General features: G+C 36.2%; 1 protein-coding gene across 5 annotated transcripts in view; it reads left to right on the top strand.

The window, feature by feature from the left end:
• The window catches only part of Sgcz (sarcoglycan zeta), a 1,143,866-nt gene that overhangs the window by 690,222 nt on the left and 434,460 nt on the right, over positions 1 to 19,184 (top strand). For 4 of the 5 annotated variants that reach the window (XM_006509120.4, XM_011242138.1, NM_145841.2 and 1 more), the window contains one exon: positions 18,427 to 18,621. In XM_006509120.4, coding sequence (XP_006509183.1) covers positions 18,427 to 18,621 — 195 coding nt within the window. Of the gene's footprint in view, positions 1 to 18,426; positions 18,622 to 19,184 lie in introns of those variants that run through there. The other variant, XM_006509122.1, reaches the window with a different exon arrangement.

Here is a 19,184-nt window from a genome sequence, read left to right as displayed (position 1 = left end):
GTGGATATTTTACCTTTATATTAGTTTGTAGATTAATTAAATAATGTTTTTATAATTCATGTTCAAAATTGTTCAGTATATTTTTAAAAGTTATAAGCTTAATAGATAAGTAAGGACTATCAAACAAACGAATAGACAACAAACATAACAGTGGCTGTGTTTGTTTTCTGTAGCTCTGAGAACAAAAGTGCTGTAATTGCAACTCGGTAGTATAGTGCTTGCCCAACATGTGTGTGGTCTTGGGTTCAATCCAAAGGACTGAGGAAATGATTGTGGACATACAATCTAGAAGTTGATTTTTTTTTTGGTTCAAGTGATGTATTTTGTATCAACAAATAGTGAGTATATTTTCAAATTCTGTGAATCTGGAGTTCTTAGAAATTTATTCCATTGCTTAAATCTTTAAAAATAAGTCATAGATATACTTCTAGATTTGTTATACAGTGACACATTTGACATTTTTAAGTTTTGTTGAATTTACCCTTAGATGACAAAACAACCAATAAAGAAGTAACAATTTAGAACGATAAAAAATTGTTTGGTACAACAGACAATGAAAACTTAAGATCCATAAACCTCATTCTTTGACTACTGTGCTTGATATCTTTTTTTTTCTTTTTTAGTTTTTTCTTTATTAGATATTTTCTTTATTTACATTTCAAATGTTATCCCCTTTTCTAGTTTCCCCTCTGAAAACCCCCTATCACCTTCCCCTCTCCCTGCTCACCAACCCACCCACTCATGCTTCCTGGTCCTGGCATTCCCTATACTGGGGCATAGAACCTTTACATGACCAAGGGCCTCTCCTCCCACTGGTAACTGACTAGGCCATACTCTGCTACATATGCAGCTAGAGCCATGAGTCCCACCATGCATTTTCTTTGGTTGGTAGTTTAGTCCCTGGGAGCTCTGGGGGTACTGGTTAGTTCATATTGTTGTTTCTCCTAGGGGGCTGCAAACACCTTCAGCTCCTTGAGTCCTTTCTCTAGCCCCTTCATTGGGGACCCTGTGTTCAGTCCAATGGATGGCTGTGAGCATCCACTTCTGTATTTGTCAGGCACTGGCAGAGCCTCTCAGGAGACAGCGATATCAGGCTTCTATCAGTAAGCTCTTGTGCTTGATATTTTTAATGAAGAAACATATACCTTAGAAATGATGGAGCAATGCCTCGTTTATTTAAGTTCATCTTACTGAGCACCTGCTGAATACATAGGAGCAACTGACATACAGGAATCACAGCTATTTATTTATTCAATAATGTTATTAAGCATCCTCCTGTTCTACCTTAGGGAGTAGTAAACCCAACTTCTCTGTTCATATATGACATCAATTTTTTAATGGAAATGAGCAAAATTAAACAAATGAATATTTAACTCAGGTAGAAATATATATCATGAAGATAAAAATATCTGAATCATGTATACATTTGAACATAATTTTATAGGAGCTGAAGGGGGAAGTCTGGTTGAAGGGTAATGATGTTTCTTTAGAGACAAATATCCCTGTCCCCATGGGAACATGGTTCTCCTTATTTTTCTGATCTCAGTTGACCTTGGATCTCATACCTGCTGTTAGCTATCTCTCCAGTCTGTCTGAAAGGAGACCCATAAGTATGTTCTCCAGAAACTATTTTGTCCATGCCTTTAGGTTTTCCTGAAGTTTAGATTTTCAATGAGGCTTTACCATGTTACTGTATCTAAATTAAAAATATTTTATTATCCTTTTTTTGTATATTTACCTTCTAGATACCACCAATCATATGTCATAAATACATGAGTTACTCATTTTACCCAGGAGAAAAGCTTTCGTAAGCTCACATATTTGAATGGTTCATTCAATGGTATTTTTTTAAGGAAACACATAAAGAAACAATACAATAGCAAAAGCTCTCAAAACCAAGGGAACATAGAATAATTTTCAAAAAATTTAAAAATCAAAAATAATAATAACAAAAATAAATAACATCAAACTATAACCAAATGAAAACACACAAAAACCTGTCAATTTCTGTGTATACTATTAAGCTATTGCTGGCCACCAAAGCTGTCCTGGAGTGGTTGACATACCTTATTGTCACTCTATTGGAGAAGTTATTAGTGACAGTTCAGTTGTTAACATTTGCCTTATGACAAATATCAAAACAGACGTACCAGGCATAGTAAGACATAGGGTAGATAAGTAACTACCTTATAATCATTCATGGGTGTTGTAACTACCTTCTTCGCTGGAGGGAGGCTTTTGAAATGTAAAAAACTAACACAACTTAAAACCTTAGGAAGTGTATGCAATGGTGTCAGCATTTGGAGGCTGATTATGGGATGGATCCCTGGATTTGGCAGTCCCTAGATGGTCCATTCTTTTGTCTCAGCTCCAAACTTTGTCTCTGTAACTCCTTCCATGGGTGTTTTGTTCCCAATTCTAAGAAGGGGCAAAGTGTCCACACTTTGGTCTTCGTTCTTCTTGAGTTTCATGTGATTTGTATCTTGTATCTTGGGTAATCTAAGTTTCTGGGCTAATATCCACTTATCAGTGAGTACATATCCTGTGAGTTCTTTTGTGATTGGATTACCTCACTCAGGATGATGCCCTCCACGTCAATCCATTTGCCTAGGAATTTCATAAATTCATTCTTTTTAATAGCTGAGGAGTACTCCATTGTGTAAATGTACCACATTTTATGTATCCATTCCTAAGTTGAGGGACATCTGGGTTCTTTCCAGCTTCTGGCTATTATAAATAAGGCTGCTATGAACATAGTGGAGCATGTGTCTTTCTTACCAGTTGGAACATCTTCTGGATATATGCCCAGGAGAGGTATTGCAGGATCCTCCGGTAGTACTATGTCCAATTTTCTGAGGAACCACCAGACTGATTTCTAAAGTGGTTGTACAAGCTTGCAATCCCACCAACAATGGAGGAGTGTTCCTCTTTCTCCACATCCACGCCAACATCTGCTGTCATCTGAATTTTTGATCTTAGCCATTCTGACTGGTGTGAGATGGAATCTCAGGGCTGTTTTGATTTGCATTTCCCTGATGATTAAGGATGCTGAACATTTTTTCAGGTGCTTCTCAGCCATTTGGTATTCCTCAGGTGGGAATTCTTTGTTTAGCGTTGAGCCCCATGTTTTAATGGGATTATTTGGTTTTCTGGAGTCCACCTTCTTCAGTTCTTTATATATATTGGATATTAGTCCCCTATCTGATTTAGGATAGGTAAAGATCCTTTCCCAGTCTGTTGGTGGCCTTTTTGTCTTATTGACGGTGTCCTTTGCCTTACAGAAGTTTTGCAATTTTATGAGGTCCCATTTGTCAATTCTCGATCTTACAGCACAAGCCATTGCTGTTCTATTCAGGAATTTCCCCCTGTTCCCATATCTTCGAGGCTTTTCCCCACTTTCTCCTCTATAGCTGTCTCTTGTGAGACTATGTCAGGGCCTAGCAAAGACAGAATTCGATGCTCACAGTCAGCTATTGGATGGATCACAGGGCCACCAATGGAGGAGCTAGAGAATGTATCCAAGGGGCTAAAGGGATCTGCAACCCTATAGGTGGAACAACAATATGAACTAACCAGTAACCCCTGGAGCTTGTGTCTCTAGCTGCATATGTATCAGAAGATGGCCTAGCCGGCCATCCGTAGAAAGAGAGGCCCATTGGTCGTGCAAACTTTATATGCCTCAGTACAGGGAATGCCAGGGCCAAGTAGTGGGAGTGGGTAGGTAGGGGAGTGGGGGGGAGAGTATGGGGGACTTTGGGATAGCATTGGAAATGTAAATGAGGAAAATACCTAATAAAAAATTAAAAAAAGGGGCTGGTGAGATGGCTCAGCGGGTAAGAGCACCCGACTGCTCTTCCGAAGGTCCGGAGTTCAAATCCCAGCAACCACATGGTGGCTCACAACCACCCGTAATGAGATCTGACTCCCTCTTCTGGAGTGTCTGAAGACAGCTACAGTGTACTTACATATAATAAATAAATAAATCTTAAAAAATATATATATAAAAAAAAAATTAAAAAAAGAATTTCCTCTACTGTATTGCTTTAATGCACAGCAATAAGTTATAATGTTGAATAATATATGATATATAAAAAATAAAATAAAATAAAATTTTCATTTCCCTCCTGCTGGGGGAAAAAAAAGAAAGCTTAGGAAGTTCATGAATCAGAAGACTAAGAAGTCCAGAAAATTTTATGATTCAAATGGGCCCATTACTGACATCCTAAAAACAGCAAGCAGTGACTGTGGGGTGGAGACTACTGAGTGGAATAAAGTACAATGCATGTAGGAAGCTGTAAGTTGTACCTTCATGTCTCACCTATGCCTAAGCAGAATTTACACTTGTGTAGATGTCTTCCATACATAAGGTCTTCTCTAAATCAGCCATCACCCTTGCTTCTGTAAGTTGTGCTGGGAAACTCATGGCTTCACCAATCTAAATTTTGGTAGAATCATGTATGTTGTTTGCTAATATCTTCCAGGTAAAATTCACACAAGAACTAGTTATAAACTGTATGTACTAATAAAAGAATTAGTTTTGCTATAGTGATTTTTTCAGTACTCGGCCACCATAAAATCTCTATCATAATGATCATGGATTAGTGAAATTTTATAATTTTTAATGTGACCCAGAAAATTCTTAATTTACAGCTCTAGTGTGCATGAAAAAGAATGAGTATTTGAAATGCAAATTAGAGATATGATTTTGAAAATGACAGTCTATACAAGGTTCAAGATCACCTGTCCTAATATTGATAAATGACTTGAGGCACCTATAGTTTCTTCAACTTGAAAATTTATAAACTATGTCTATGATCACAAATTGCTATAGTAAGACACATGCAATTTGATTTCCTTTCACTATTTTCTAAAATAGATTTCAATTTCTTGGATCATGTCTTTTTCATACATATTGACTCATCCATCCAAACAACAGACATTCATTGAGTGAGTTATTTAATGGAGCCCATAAGTACAGTAAAAATGTACTATGTGGAACTATGATTACAGCAAACTCCATTCAATTCACCAAGTAAATATCTATCAGAGAACATGTCATAATCTTAAAAGTAGGTTCAAATTCAAATGTCCTTCATCCTATGACTACTTCTATGCTTGGGCTTAGGGTAATAATACATGAATTATAATCAAATGAGTATATATATATGCAACATGAGAATATAGCATACATATATCTTAAATTAACTATTAAGAATCAAAAAATCTATATAATTTTTAAATTTTATTTACTTATTCATTTCAAACAACACGGAAAGTCTGCTGATGTTGGGATGTAAAGCAACAGGAGGTGAAGAAAATGAAAAATCACATAATTATTTCATTTAAAATTTTCTATCTTTGGTGGGAGAAGGGAATCCACAAAGTTCGGAGTCGATACATAAGGAAAAGATGATTTCCTGAGTTAGTGTGTGTCTCGACAACGACCAAGACCTCACATCCATGGAAATTTACAAAGCCATCCTCTAGTTCCTGTTCAGATATTGCCAGAGTATGCAAAAACCAGCAACCACATGCAGCTTTCTTCTCCTGGATGACTTCAACCTGAGACTGCTCACCTACAAAGTTCCCTCAATGAGAGTAACTAGACCCTCCACTTCTCCTGTTGTAAATAATAGACTTTCTGAGGTTTCTGGTTGTGACATAGTAGTTGCTGCTCCAACAGAGTAAGCATAGCCTATTGAATCCAGTTCTCCGTATATGTTCCTGTCATTTTTCATCCCTGAGGGTCCCATTCAGGTTACTGGGACTATGCCAATCTGGGCATGATAGGTATGAAGTTAAATTTCACATTTAATATAAGTGTGCCTAGCTGGATTAGTATAAAGAATGATGGTTTAAGCAACCACTCATTTCATAGATCATAATTTTCCAATATGGTTCTAATCATCTCCCTGTATGGCTGTGTCCTCCTTTGTGGACTGTATGAAACACCAATAAGAGAAGATTTCAAATCTTAGGATCAGAACATATTGGAACATCTATTAAGCTCCTATGAAAAGATCATTTGCACAAGTCACATTGTATGACAACTATTGAGGTTTTCATCACTATGTGTCATTGGATCATTTTGCATCTATCTCGTTACATAAAAACTGATACTAAACAATTCAATACAATTAAAGCATGATTATCAGCTGACTGCTTTTATTTTCTTTATTTCGATAATCAATATTTACTAATGTCCTGAGCAAAAGCTGGTTTGTTAGATTTTTGTTGCCCTCTACTTATTAATTTCTGATTAATTCATTTAAAGTAGAACAAGTTAAACTAAAACATGTTTATGAACGTGACCATATTTCTTTGTCTCCAAACAGAAATAAGCAAAAACAAATTTCCCATCACTGAAGTATAAATAGATACTTTTGACAAAATAAATATGATGATACAAAAAAAATAACACACCTTTTACCTTGAGTTATGACTGACATCAATGTAGAAAAATGGCTTTTAATAGAGGATTTTGAAATCCAAGAATTTCTGTAAAAGCTTGTGTTTTCAAATTTGTCACCAGATGGCAGAGACCAATTATATTAATCATGATATTTCCCTAAAACTTTTCTGCTTAGCGTTCAGATAAAAGCCAGTAGTGCTTACTCATTTCAGATTCCCATTCTTACCATTGTCCTGCAAATGTTCTATTTTATTCTAAATAGTGAGGGCTTTCTGCATCCAACATTCAGTTCTCCTACTGTGTTTCTGGCAAATTTGTATTTTCCTTAAAGATTTTTCCTTTGCCTCATGCTGTGTGGGGGCAGTAGTCTTTGCCAGCAGGCAACTCTTTCCTAAAGACTTCTTGTAAATGATGTCCAAGTTGGTCTCCATTGTTTTGTTCTTGCTGTTGGTAAAACAAATAGTAGGCAAAAAGACCTTGTCAGACATCTTTAACTTAATTCTTTAATGGCATTTTTTCCCATCTATTAAATAGAAAAATCTGAAAATTGAGTCACCTTCATGTTAGTAAATAAGTCTGTTTTAATGTTTAAAAAGAAGAAAAGAGTAACAATAAACCCAAGCTTTGCTAAGTAATTATCAAAACCGAAACTTTACAAATGTGTTTGGTTTATGTTGTGTTAGGTATAAGATAAGCCAAGAGCAATTGATAGACCACTGTAACTGCGTTTAAGAAACGCTCACATCTTCACTTTTTTCTTGATTAGTCACTGTTTTTTTTCTTTAATTAATTCATAAGAATAGATGCTGACGAATAAATGTTGATTCATAAAAATCACTCACCAATCAACTAATTTACATAAATAATAAATGTTTTATATTACATAATATTCATAAGCTCTAAGACTCTAGTAGAAGTCTTTTGTAGAAAATTCACCTTTTTCATAAGTATAAATTTTTTTGTTCATACATATGTACATTTACCATATCATAAAACATATTTTTATATTCACTAGTCTTTTGATAAAAATACCTAACATGAATCACATCTCATTTTACTTTGTTAGTAAGGTATTCATACTTGTCTTAGTGACATGGAATCATAATTGCACATGTAAATTACTTTTTTGAATATATTCATTCTGATGAAACTTTTTTCTTTTTTCTTTTTCTTGGTTATTTTCTTCATTCCCTTTCCAAATCTCCCCTTTGAAAACCCCCTATCCTGTCCCTACTCCCCCTACCTCTAAGAGGGTGTGCTCCCCCACCCCCCACCCACCAACACCCTTCTTCCCACCATGGCATTCTCCTACACTGGGGCATCAAACACTCTCAGGTCCTCTCCTACCACTGATGTCCAACACAGCCATCCTCTGTCACATATGCTACCTGAGCCATAGGTCCATCCATATGCATACTTTGGTTGGTGGTCCAGTCCTCACGAGTTCCAGGGCTGTCTGGCTGATTGACACTGTTGTTCCCCCTACCATGGGGCTGCAAAATCCCTCAGCTCCTTCAGTCCCTTCTCCAACTCCTCCATCTGGGACAGCAGATGTTGTCCATTGTTTGGCTAGAAGCATCAATCTCTGTTATTTGTCAGCCTCTGGCACAGCCTCTAATAGGACAATCATATCATGCCTCTGTCAGCAAGCACTTCTCAGCATCCACAATAGAATCCTGGTTTGGTGACTATATATGGGATGGATCCCCAGGTGAGGCAGTCTCTGAATGGACTTTCCTTCAGTCTCTGCTACACACTTCCTGTCCATATTTTCTCCTGCGAATATTGTGTTCCCCTTTCTAAGAAGCACCAAAGCATCAACACTTTGGTCTTCTTTCTTCTTGGGCTTCATATGGTCTGTGAATTGAATATTGGGTATCCTGAACTTTTAGGCTAATATCCACTTATATCCACTTAACACATACTGTGTGTGTTCTTTTATGACTGGGTTGCCTCATTCAAGTTCCATCCATTTACCTGCGAGTTTCATGAAGTCATTGGTTTTGTTTGTTTTTTTGTTTATTTTGTTTTTTTGTTTTTTATTAGATATTTTCTTTATTTACATTTCAAATGTTATCCCCTTTCCTCATTACCCCTCTGAACACCCCCACATCCCCCTGCTCACTAACCCACCCACTCCCACTTCCCTGTCCTTGCATTCCCACTGGGGCATTGAGGCTTCATAGGACCAAGGGCCTTTCCTCTCACTCATGTGCCACAAGACCGTCCTCTGCTACATATGCAGCTGGAGCCATGAGTCCCTCCACATGTACACTTCGGTTGGTGGTTTAATCCCTATGAGCTCTGGGGGTATGGGTTGGTTTATATTATTGTTCCTTCTGATATATCCTGAAGTCATTGTTTTTAATAGCTGAGTAGTACTCCATTGTGTGAATGTACCACATTTTCTGTACCCATTACTCATTTGAGGGACATCTGGGTTCTGTCCAGCTTCTGGCTATTATAAATATGGCTGCTATGAAAAACAGTGAATTTGTGAAGTTCTTAGGCAAATGGATGGATCTGGAGGATATCATCCTGAGTGAGGTAACCCAATCACAAAAGAACACACATGTTAAGCACTCACTGATAAGTGGATATTAGCCCAGAAACTTAGAATATCCAAGATACAATTTGCAAAACATGGAAACTCAAGAAGAGGGAAGATCAAAGTGTGGATACTTTGATCCTTCTTAGAAGGGAGAACAAAATACCTATGGAAGGAGTTACAAAATTTGGAGCTGAGACTGAAGGAAAGACCATCCAGAGACTGCCCCACCCAGGGATCCATTCCATAAACAACCACCAAACCCAGACAAGATTTTGCTGGCAGGACCCTGATATAGCTGATTCCTGTGAGGCTATGCCAGTGGCTGGCAAATACAGAGGTGAATGCCCACTGACACCTAATGGATGAAACACAGGGTCCCCAAAGAAGGAGCTAGAGAAAGTACTCAAGGAGCTGGAGGGGTCTACATCCCTATAGGAGTACAATAATATGAATTAACCAGTAACCCCAGAGCTACTTGGGACTAAACCACCAATCAAAGAAAACACATGGTGGGACTCATGGCTCTAGCTGCATATATAGCAGAGGATGGCCTAGTCAGCCATTAACGGGAGGAGAGGCCCTTGGTCTTGCAAAGATTCTATGTCCCAGTATAGGGGAATGCCAGGGCCAGGAAGCATGATTGGATGGGTTGATTAGCATGGGGGCAGGGAAGGGTATAGGGGATTTTCTGAGAGTAAACTAGCAAAGGGGATAGCATTTGACATGTAAATGTAGAAAATATCTAATAAAAATATGGCTACTATGAACATAGTGGAGTATGTGTCCTTATTGCATGTTGAAGGAATTTCTGAGTATATGCCCAGAAGTAGTATAGCTGGGTCCTCAGGTAGTACTATGTCCAATTTTTAGAGGAGCCGCCAACTTGATTTCCAGAGTGGTTGTACAAGCTTGCAATCCCACCAGCAATGGAGGAGTGTTCCTCTTTCTCCATATCCTCTCCAGCATCTTCTTTTATCTGAGCTTTTGATCTTAGCCATTCTGACTGGTGTGAGGTGGAATCTCAGGGTTTTTTGATTTGAATTTCCCTGATGACTAAGGATCTTGAACATTTCTTTATGTGCTTCTCAGCCATTCAAATTTCCTCAGCTAAGAATTCTTTATCTATGTACCCTGTTTATTAATAGGGTTTTAATAGGGCCCCTGTCTGATTTAGGATTGCTAAAGATCTTTTCCCAATCTGTTGGTTGCCCTTTTGTCCTATTGACAATGTCCTTTGCCTTACAGAAGCTTTGCAATTTTATGAGGTCCCATTTGTTGATTCTTGATCTTAGAGCCAAGCCATTGGTGTTCTGTTCAGGAATTTTTTCCTGGTGCCTATGTATTCAAGGCTTTCCCCTGCATTCTCTTCTATTAGTTTCAGTGTATCTGGCTTTATGTGGAGGTTCTTGATCCACTTGGACTTCAGATTTGTACAGGGTTATAAGAATCTCTCAATTTGCATTCTTCTACATGTTGACCATGAGTTGAACCAGCACCATTTGTTGAAAATGCTATGTTTTTTCCCACTGGATGGTTTTATCTCCTTTGTCAAGCATCAAGTGACCATAGGAATATGGGTTAATTTCTAGGGCTTCAGTTCTATTCCATTGATTATCTTGCATGTCACTTACCAATATCATGCAGGTTTTTTTTCTTTTTCTTTTTCTTTTTCTTTTTTTTTTTTTTAATCACTATTGCTCTGTATTAGAGCTTGAGAACAGGGATGGTGATTTCCCCCAATTATTCTTTTACTGTTAACAATAGCTTTTGCTATCCTGAGGTTTTAGTTAAAGTGAATTTGAGAATTGCTTAGATAGATAGATAGGTAGATAGATAGATAGATAGATAGATAGATAGATAGATAGATAGACAGACAGACATATATATATATATATATATATATATATATATAGAGAGAGAGAGAGAGAGAGAGAGAGAGAGGTAGATAGAGATAGATAGAGATATAAAGAATTGAGTTGGAATTTTGATGGGAATTTACATTGAATCTGTAGATTGCTTTCAGCAAGATGGCCATTTTTACTATATCAATCCTGCCAATCCATGCAAATGCTCACATCTCAATAACACTCATTTGGCTGGGGAAGTGCAGTCCTTTTAATGCCTATTCTGGCTTCTCTTTATGTCATGTTTGACCAGAATTTTCTCTTTCCTATCTCAAGAGGCAGCTCATCTGACTTCATCTTCTATCACTTCTGAAATTCAGTTGCTATGGTCCTTTGATGCCTAATGCTATAAAAAGCTGACTCCAATATTTTCCATAAAATAACCAGATAAACATCCAGTTCTAATGGGCATTTTTTCTTAAATAGCCGAATTTGACTACCATTATGCTGAAAAATGCCCTTGTGCATAAGTCTCATAGATAAAGAGATGTTTAAATTGCCTTGCTAAGTAGACTTTACTGTATTGTTTTCAGTTTCTTGCAGCATTAGTAGCTGTTTAGAGACTAATTTTCTTGGAACAGAAAATAAAATAAACTTCTAGTGTGGAAAGTTCAAGTCATATAAGTTGGAGACTTCAAACATTTTGCCCTTCAAACTATAGCTTATTTGTGTCTTTAAAAATTAACTTTAGGAAAAACTACTTATACAGCAGTTAAACAAGAGATCATTAGCTATACCATGGAAGATAAAATTTTTAAAATGAGTATTTTTTTACTATCTAAATGGAAAAAGGTATCCTACTTTAAGATCTTCCTTTCCAACTCCCAGATTATCCTTATATAAGTCAAGGTAATATTCATTTGAGAGTTGGGGAAAGTGCTAGAGAAAGAGATTAAGTGTCTAGCCTCAGGTCACAAACCATGAGATGGCTGCCTTGGGATTGGTACACAGCACAGAAGTCAGGGCCTCTATTGAGTCCCCGGTGCTTCACTTCTTTGATGGAATCAAAGGCAGACAACTGTATTGCTCAATCTAACATTGTAAACACTCAATGAACAGTGACACTTACATGAATTGCCATTTCTCCTATAACATAAGTATTCCCAAGGAGGAATTTTAGAGGCTTTAGAGCTGAGATGGAAATTTCATGGTGGCAAGAATGTTTCATGTTCATACTTCACCCTGCAAAGTCTTATCTTCATAATACACAATTTAAAACAATCACCTGTGGTGCAGGAGACATGTGTTTTTCTCTTAAATTTGGGGAGTGGGTGGGGGAGTAGATGGGGGACTTTTGGGATAGCATTGGAAATGTAAATGAAATAAATACCTAATTAAAAAAAACAAAAACAAACAAACAAACAACAACAACAACAACAACAAAAGAAGTGACTTCTGAAAAGGAAAAAAAAATCAGCTTTCTCACAACAGGAAACAGATCTAAATAAAAATTAGACGCTGGTTTACATTTACTATAATGGAATCAAACCGGTATAGGAGATATGCAAATGATTTGCTTATTCCCTGCAGTCCCATGTTTATTTCTCTACATAGCATCCAATGTTTACGTGATATAGTTAACACAATTGTTAAATGTCATACTTAAAAAACAGTAATATCAGTTATATCAGTTTAAACATACAATTTGACTCTATTTTCATCTTTAACATAGATAACCATTAGTAGTCAAAGATGAACTGGTCTTACTAGGTTCTTTATATCTGTACTTGGCCTATAGGAAACCCATGCACACCTACATGTGTGTGTTTATCTGTGTGTGAATGTTTGTGTGTGTTTGTACATGTGTGATGTAAGAGCTGCAGATATGTGTGCACACAAGTGCCTGGACTCTCTTTTCCTGACAAAATCCAGAAGTTAAAAAGCCATGTCCCACTAGTATCCTATAAATTCTCCATCCTTGCGCCTATTTTAAGTTGTCTCAATCCCTCTCAGACAAGGTAACAAGGATATAGTGATATGGCACACATGGTTTGTTGATTATATTTTAGTCACTCCTATAGATAATTATCATTACTTTGTAGAAAATAAAATGGAACATTTCTCAATTGGTTTTGGTGTTGTTGAATAATTTGGAAGACTAATCATTTGCATTGTAAATCTTCCTGATTTTCTTCTTTAGTCTCATGGATATAATTGTGGTATAATATTTGAAGTTCTTCTTGTTCATATAGAAGGATACCTCAGCTAATAAAATTCTCTTGTACCTTCCTTTTTTCACTTTCATTTAAGATGATAATAAAACCTCATAAATAAAATGGAAAAAGTATTTGGTAGAAACCTGAAGACTATAACAATGTCTGAAGACATTCTAAGTCCAGGGTACTGACATCTAAGTGAAGGAAGTTGGTAGTAATCAGCCTCTGAGGAATGATGAAGAAAAGGTTTATTTTAGGACTATCACATCCAAGACAGGCTCCCAAATAATTAAATTCAGTAGAGTAAATTCTGTTTCTTCTATAAGCTGATGTGTTTCTCTACACTAAAATCCTGGTGACAAAGAGCAACCAATAGTTAGTAAGTTATCATATTCATATCCTTCTACACATGTTCCATTGTCATTATTTCTAACTCATCAGCTATTAAGTACTTCTTTCTTTGATCCAAATTTTATAACCCTTAGAATTACCCCTGTATTACTTTTTCAAATCTTTTCTTTCTATATGTGAACTTGAACTTATCCCAAGCTGTTCTTCCAAAGCCTGACTGGTTCCACATCCTCGTGTGTATTCTGATGTGTTTATTTCTTTTATTTCTCAAAAGCTGCCAATTTTTCTTTAAAATTTATTTGTACTATATTCTAAGTCTGAAAATTTTCACAGAGCATTAATCTCTCTTACGAGACACACATGATTTTGGAATCCCCTGTTACATCTCTGTGAGGCACTCCATTTCTGTTTTGTGTGCATCATTTTTACAATGCTTAGTGTTTGGTATCGACTCTAATAGTATATCATACACATGGATTGACATTTGCAATGTATTATTATAATTATTTTCTTTAACCATGTTATTTTTTTCTGTGTACTTGTTGTACTTTCATAGTATATTAAATCCTTAAGTTCATGTCTAAATCATGAACTAACCTCTCACATCAATGTCAATTCATAGAACTACTGACTAATCTAAGAATACTCTTTGCCACTTTTACTACTGTTCCGAATTCTGGTGCCCTACATAAAATGTTTAATATCCATGCTACATGGTTGGACTGTTTAGTTAATCCCCAGGATTTTACTATCTTAGATGATTTTCCCCTACCTTAAAGTCTTCTACCTTTCTGAATCAGTAACAAGTGGACTGCATTGTTCTAATTTCTTTCTCATTCAGCTCAAGAGACTATGAGTTTCCCAGGGCTACATAATTAGTCATAAATCATGTTGTTACTCTTGATTAACCATTCTCTTCTAATTTTTATAACCTATGCTCTATAGGAGACAAAATTGATTATATTAGAAACATATTTTTATACTTTTGGATACAATATTTGAAAACTCAGAAAATATATTTAGATTTGCCCAGATATCTTTGATTTACCCTTTAAATGCCTTGATGGAAATTTGAACAAATTATTACATTTTAAAGGTAATTTTTTTTTAAATTGGAGAAATTACAAAATCCCCATATAAAACAGTTCTGCTCTGAGTTACAGAGAGAGGGATTTAGATCCATTCACCTTATTCAGAAACATCAGCATCTTGATCTAAGAAGGCAGATGCACTGATTTATTTAACCAAGAAACATTAGGCTTTGGATGGATTCTAATTATTTCTGAATATGTGAGATGAGATGCAAAAATTATGCACCACAAACAAGACAAAGAAGATCCAAATTGGTTCAAGTTGCTAAGAGAATTGGAGGTTTGAGACGATTGAATTCATTTTGCAAAATGAAGATAGTAATTAGCCAAAGAATCATTTTGGGACAATGAAAGTGTCTCTCAGGAAATGGGAATGATCTTTTTTTTTTCTACTATTGGACAAAAATCACAAGCTGATCATGCTGGTGAGTAACGAAGGTGGGAAACTCTACACCTCATATCCTGTGGTTTTGGTCAAAGTTCAAGGGCACTATACGTGGCTTTGTTTGCTTTCTTATAATCTATAATAAGTGTATTGGAAATACACATAAAGTTTTTGAATGGCATTGATTCACAAAGACAAGCATCACAAAACCAGAAAAATTTCAGAATTACAAAGAAATACTTTTAGGGCTGACGAGATGGCTCAACGGTTAAGAGCACTGACTGCTCTTCCAGAGATCCTGAGTTCAATTCCCAGCCACTACATGGTGGCTCTCAACCATATATAATGAGATTCGATGCCCTCTCCTGGTGTGTCTCAAGACAGCTACAGTACATCAAATAAATAAATCTTTAAAAAAAATACTTTCAAGCTGGGCAATGGTAGTGCATGCCTTTAATCCCAGCACTTGGCAGGCAGAAACAGGAGGATTTCTGAGATCGAGGCCAGCCTAGTCTACACAGTTGGTTTTCAGGACAGCCAGAGCTACACAGAGACAGCCACCCTGTCTCAAAACAAAACAAAACATTAAAAAAATGAAAAATAAAAACAATAACAAAACCTTTCTGTCCTAAGTATTTTAAATGAAGCACATGTAGTTTAGATGAGGTTGTTGCACATTCAACCTATATTTCCTTGCATTTGTTTAGGAGGTTCCTTAGAATAAAAGTTCAAGATGGATGAAAAATATATCTGTTTTATTTGTAATTTTTGTACTGATCCTAGGAACTCAAGGTATTTAACAGTGTGACCAGACAAGAGGTTAGTCTATCCTTTGGCACAGTTTAAATGTAACTTTAGTCCCTTAGAGCTCTATCTGCTGGGATAGTTAATGCTGCATTATTCTGGCCACAGAGCGTTTTCTGAACTTGGAAATATTTGGATCTCCAACTTCATTATGGAAAGGAGCTTCTAGGGTAAACTGCAACCTCACTACTTCTGTGGCTTCTGTCTCTGCAGTATCTGTGAAGAAAAGGGTGTTTTGTTCCCAATTCTAAAAAGGGGCAATGTGTTCAGACTTTGGTCTTCGTTCTTCTTGAGTTTCATGTGTTTTGTAAATTGTATCTTATATCTTGGGTATTCTAAGTTTCTGGGCTAATATCCACTTATAAGTGAGTACATATCATGTGAGTTCTTTTGTGATTGGGTTACCTCACTCATGATGATGCCTTCCAGATCCATCCATTTGCCTAGGAATTTTTTTTTTTTAGGAATTTTATAAATTCATTCCTTTTTTAATAGCTGAGGAGTACTTCATTGTGTAAATGTACCACAGGGCCACCAATGGAGGAGCTAGAGAAAGTACCCAAGGAGCTAAAAGGATCTGCAACCCTATAGGTGGAACAACAATATGAACTAACCAGTACCCCGGAGCTCTTGTCTCTAGCTGCATATGTTTCAGAAGATGGCCTAGTCGGCCATCAGTGGAAAGAGAGGTCCATTGGTCTTGCAAACTTTACCTGCCTCAGTACAGGGGAATGCCAGGGCCAAGAAGTGGGAGTGGGTGGGTAGGGGAGTGGGGGTGGGGGAGGGTATGGGGGACTTTTGGGATAGCATTGGAAATGTAAATGAAGAAAATACCCAATTTAAAAAAAAAGAAGAAGAAAAGGGATATGCACTGACTGACAAGTCAAGTAAGATTCAGGAAACACTTGTGATTCCCCAGATATGTAAAGACAAAACTAATTAAACAAAATTGTTCCTGGTTTCCAATCCTAGTTTTATTTTTATACTTATTAGCAGCTGGCACATTTTACAAATCTTTTAAATAGCTGTGTATGCTTATATTATTATTTTTGTTTGTTTGTTTGGTTGGTTGGTTTTTTTTTTTTTTTGAATTTTTTTTTCGAGACAGGGTTTCTCTGTATAGTCCTGATTGTCCTGAAACTCACTCAGTAGACCAAGTTGGCCTCGACTCAGAAATTCGCCTGCCTCTGCCTCCCAAGTGCTCGGATTAAAGGCATGCACCACCACGCCCGGTTTATATTATTTTAACAATAATTTTTATTAATCTTTTTATTTTGAGCATACCACCATAATTTATAACTGAAATATAAACTATAACCAACATGAGTAAAATATAAATATAAGTAAAGTATTATTTTTCAATTAAAAAATCTCATAAGAATTAATAAAATGAAAGTTCATTATTGCATACTTAGGAAATTATCAAAGTTTACCTTAGAAAATAGTCTTTGGCTTCTTTACCCTTGATTATAGGTTGTAGCAGAGTGAAAACGGAATTGACTTTGGAAATAAGTTTTGAACTTTAATTTATGTATATTAGCAAGGAATATTATCTTCCCTTTTTGAAATCTGACCCGTCTACATCAATACATCACTGTGTGGTGTATGGTGCCCTTTAGTGCTTCATATTTTGCCCCTCATTTCAATATTCCTCAAACAAATGACCAACGACTTTTGGGGATTTGGCAGGTGTTAAGTTATGGAGCATCAATTTATTTAGTGACACAGTCAGTAATAAATTGCCCTTGCATAAGTAGATGACCTCCCACCAATGCTTGGATAAGAATCTCTAATTAAACTCAGTGGGTCACAGATACACACAAAGAAAAATTTGGACAGAGACTTGCTGGGAGACAGTAGTCAGCTAGAGGGAGAAGTGGCAGAGGGAATGGAAAAGTTACAAGAACAAATTTCATTATATAAGATAATTAAACTTAGAAAATATACAATGCTAAATTCATATGGTGTACTCTAGATTGTAATTATTTTTCCTTCTATAATTTCCTGAAAACACACTATTTTCATGGACAGGTATGCACTAACATATATATATATATATACATATATATATATATATGAATAAATGATGTCTTTTCAGAAAAGGGATAAAAGCTTGGGAGTGTTTAGGAATAGAGAGCTACCTTGGCCCAGGACACAGGTCTGAGTCTCCATAGACACTTTCTTGGAATTAAATAGGCTTGACTGGAAATAGTGTGTGTCATTGGAAGAATTAACTAAAACGCTATGTCAGTAACACAGACAATGATAATTTGAGAGTATTCTCTGGGCATTTTTTTTTCTGAGGAGTTTTATACAATTTAAATATGAAAAGATGGGTTTTGTTTTTTATTAAATGTAAAGATTGGTTTTATTTTTTAATTTTTCTCTCACTTCCTCCCTCCTTTCTTTCCTTCCTCCCTCCCTCTACCCCCTCTCTCTGTCTCTCTCTTTTTCTCTCTACCCTCCTCCATCTCCCTATTCATCTTTCTCTCCCTCTCCCTCCCTTCATGTGTATTCACTCCTCTTGTTTTTCTTCTCTTTACATTTTGCAACTTCCTCTCATCCCTCATGTCTTACCTTGATTCCATCCTCTTCTCCTCCTCCCTAAAATGTTTTTTATCCCCACTCTCCCTCCTACTTTCTCTTCCTCAAACACTTCCTAACTCCCTTCATCTTTTTTTTTCCTTTCCGCCATTATCCTGCCCTCCTGCACTTCTCTCTCCTGCCCCCTCTTCTCTATCTTGTTCTCTTTCTGCCTTTCTTTCTATCTAGATGACTCGAGAACAATACATACTAGCCACACAGCAGAACAACCTGCCGAGACCTGAAAACGCACAACTCTACCCTGTGGGGATTTATGGATGGCGAAAGAGGTGCTTATACTTCTTTGTCCTTCTGCTGTTGGTTACCATGATAGTTAACTTAGCCATGACAATATGGATATTGAAGGTTATGAATTTCACTGTGGTAAGTACCACCACAATTTTACCTCTATTGTTTTGGGATTAAAGATAGTCTAATTTTATTATTATTATTATTATTAAAGAAAATGTTTCAATTCACTTTTTATAAGTACATACCTTTAACTCTCCAAAGTGACCATACATTTTACTTCAGAATTACTCTGAATATATTTAGCTATGATGTACATATGATAATCTACCTGTCATTTAAGAGTGGAAAATTTACATTAAAACAGAACAGTATCGTGATTCATAAATAATTTAGTATTATTTATAAAATAAACATTATTCAATACTTGTTATACTTGAACATCCAAAAATACGCTTTTTAGATTTTAATGTTGTAAAATATAACTGCTTTGGATTATTCTTGATATAGTTCATGATTTCCTATTTATCTTTATTTGTCTTATAAACCCTGGACACATTCCAGTGATGTGTAGTTCATGAAGTATGAATGTCATCAAAAACCATCCACTTCTTTCAGAACTTATGCTTGGGATATAAAACATAAAACATAAATCGCCTGGAAATAAAGTTATTTTATGATAATTAATAGCTTAATAG

The sequence above is a fragment of the Mus musculus genome, chromosome 8, assembly GCF_000001635.26.
Source record: "Mus musculus strain C57BL/6J chromosome 8, GRCm38.p6 C57BL/6J".
Lineage (NCBI taxonomy): Eukaryota > Metazoa > Chordata > Mammalia > Rodentia > Muridae > Mus > Mus musculus.
This window is presented reverse-complemented; position numbering and strand designations above follow the sequence as displayed.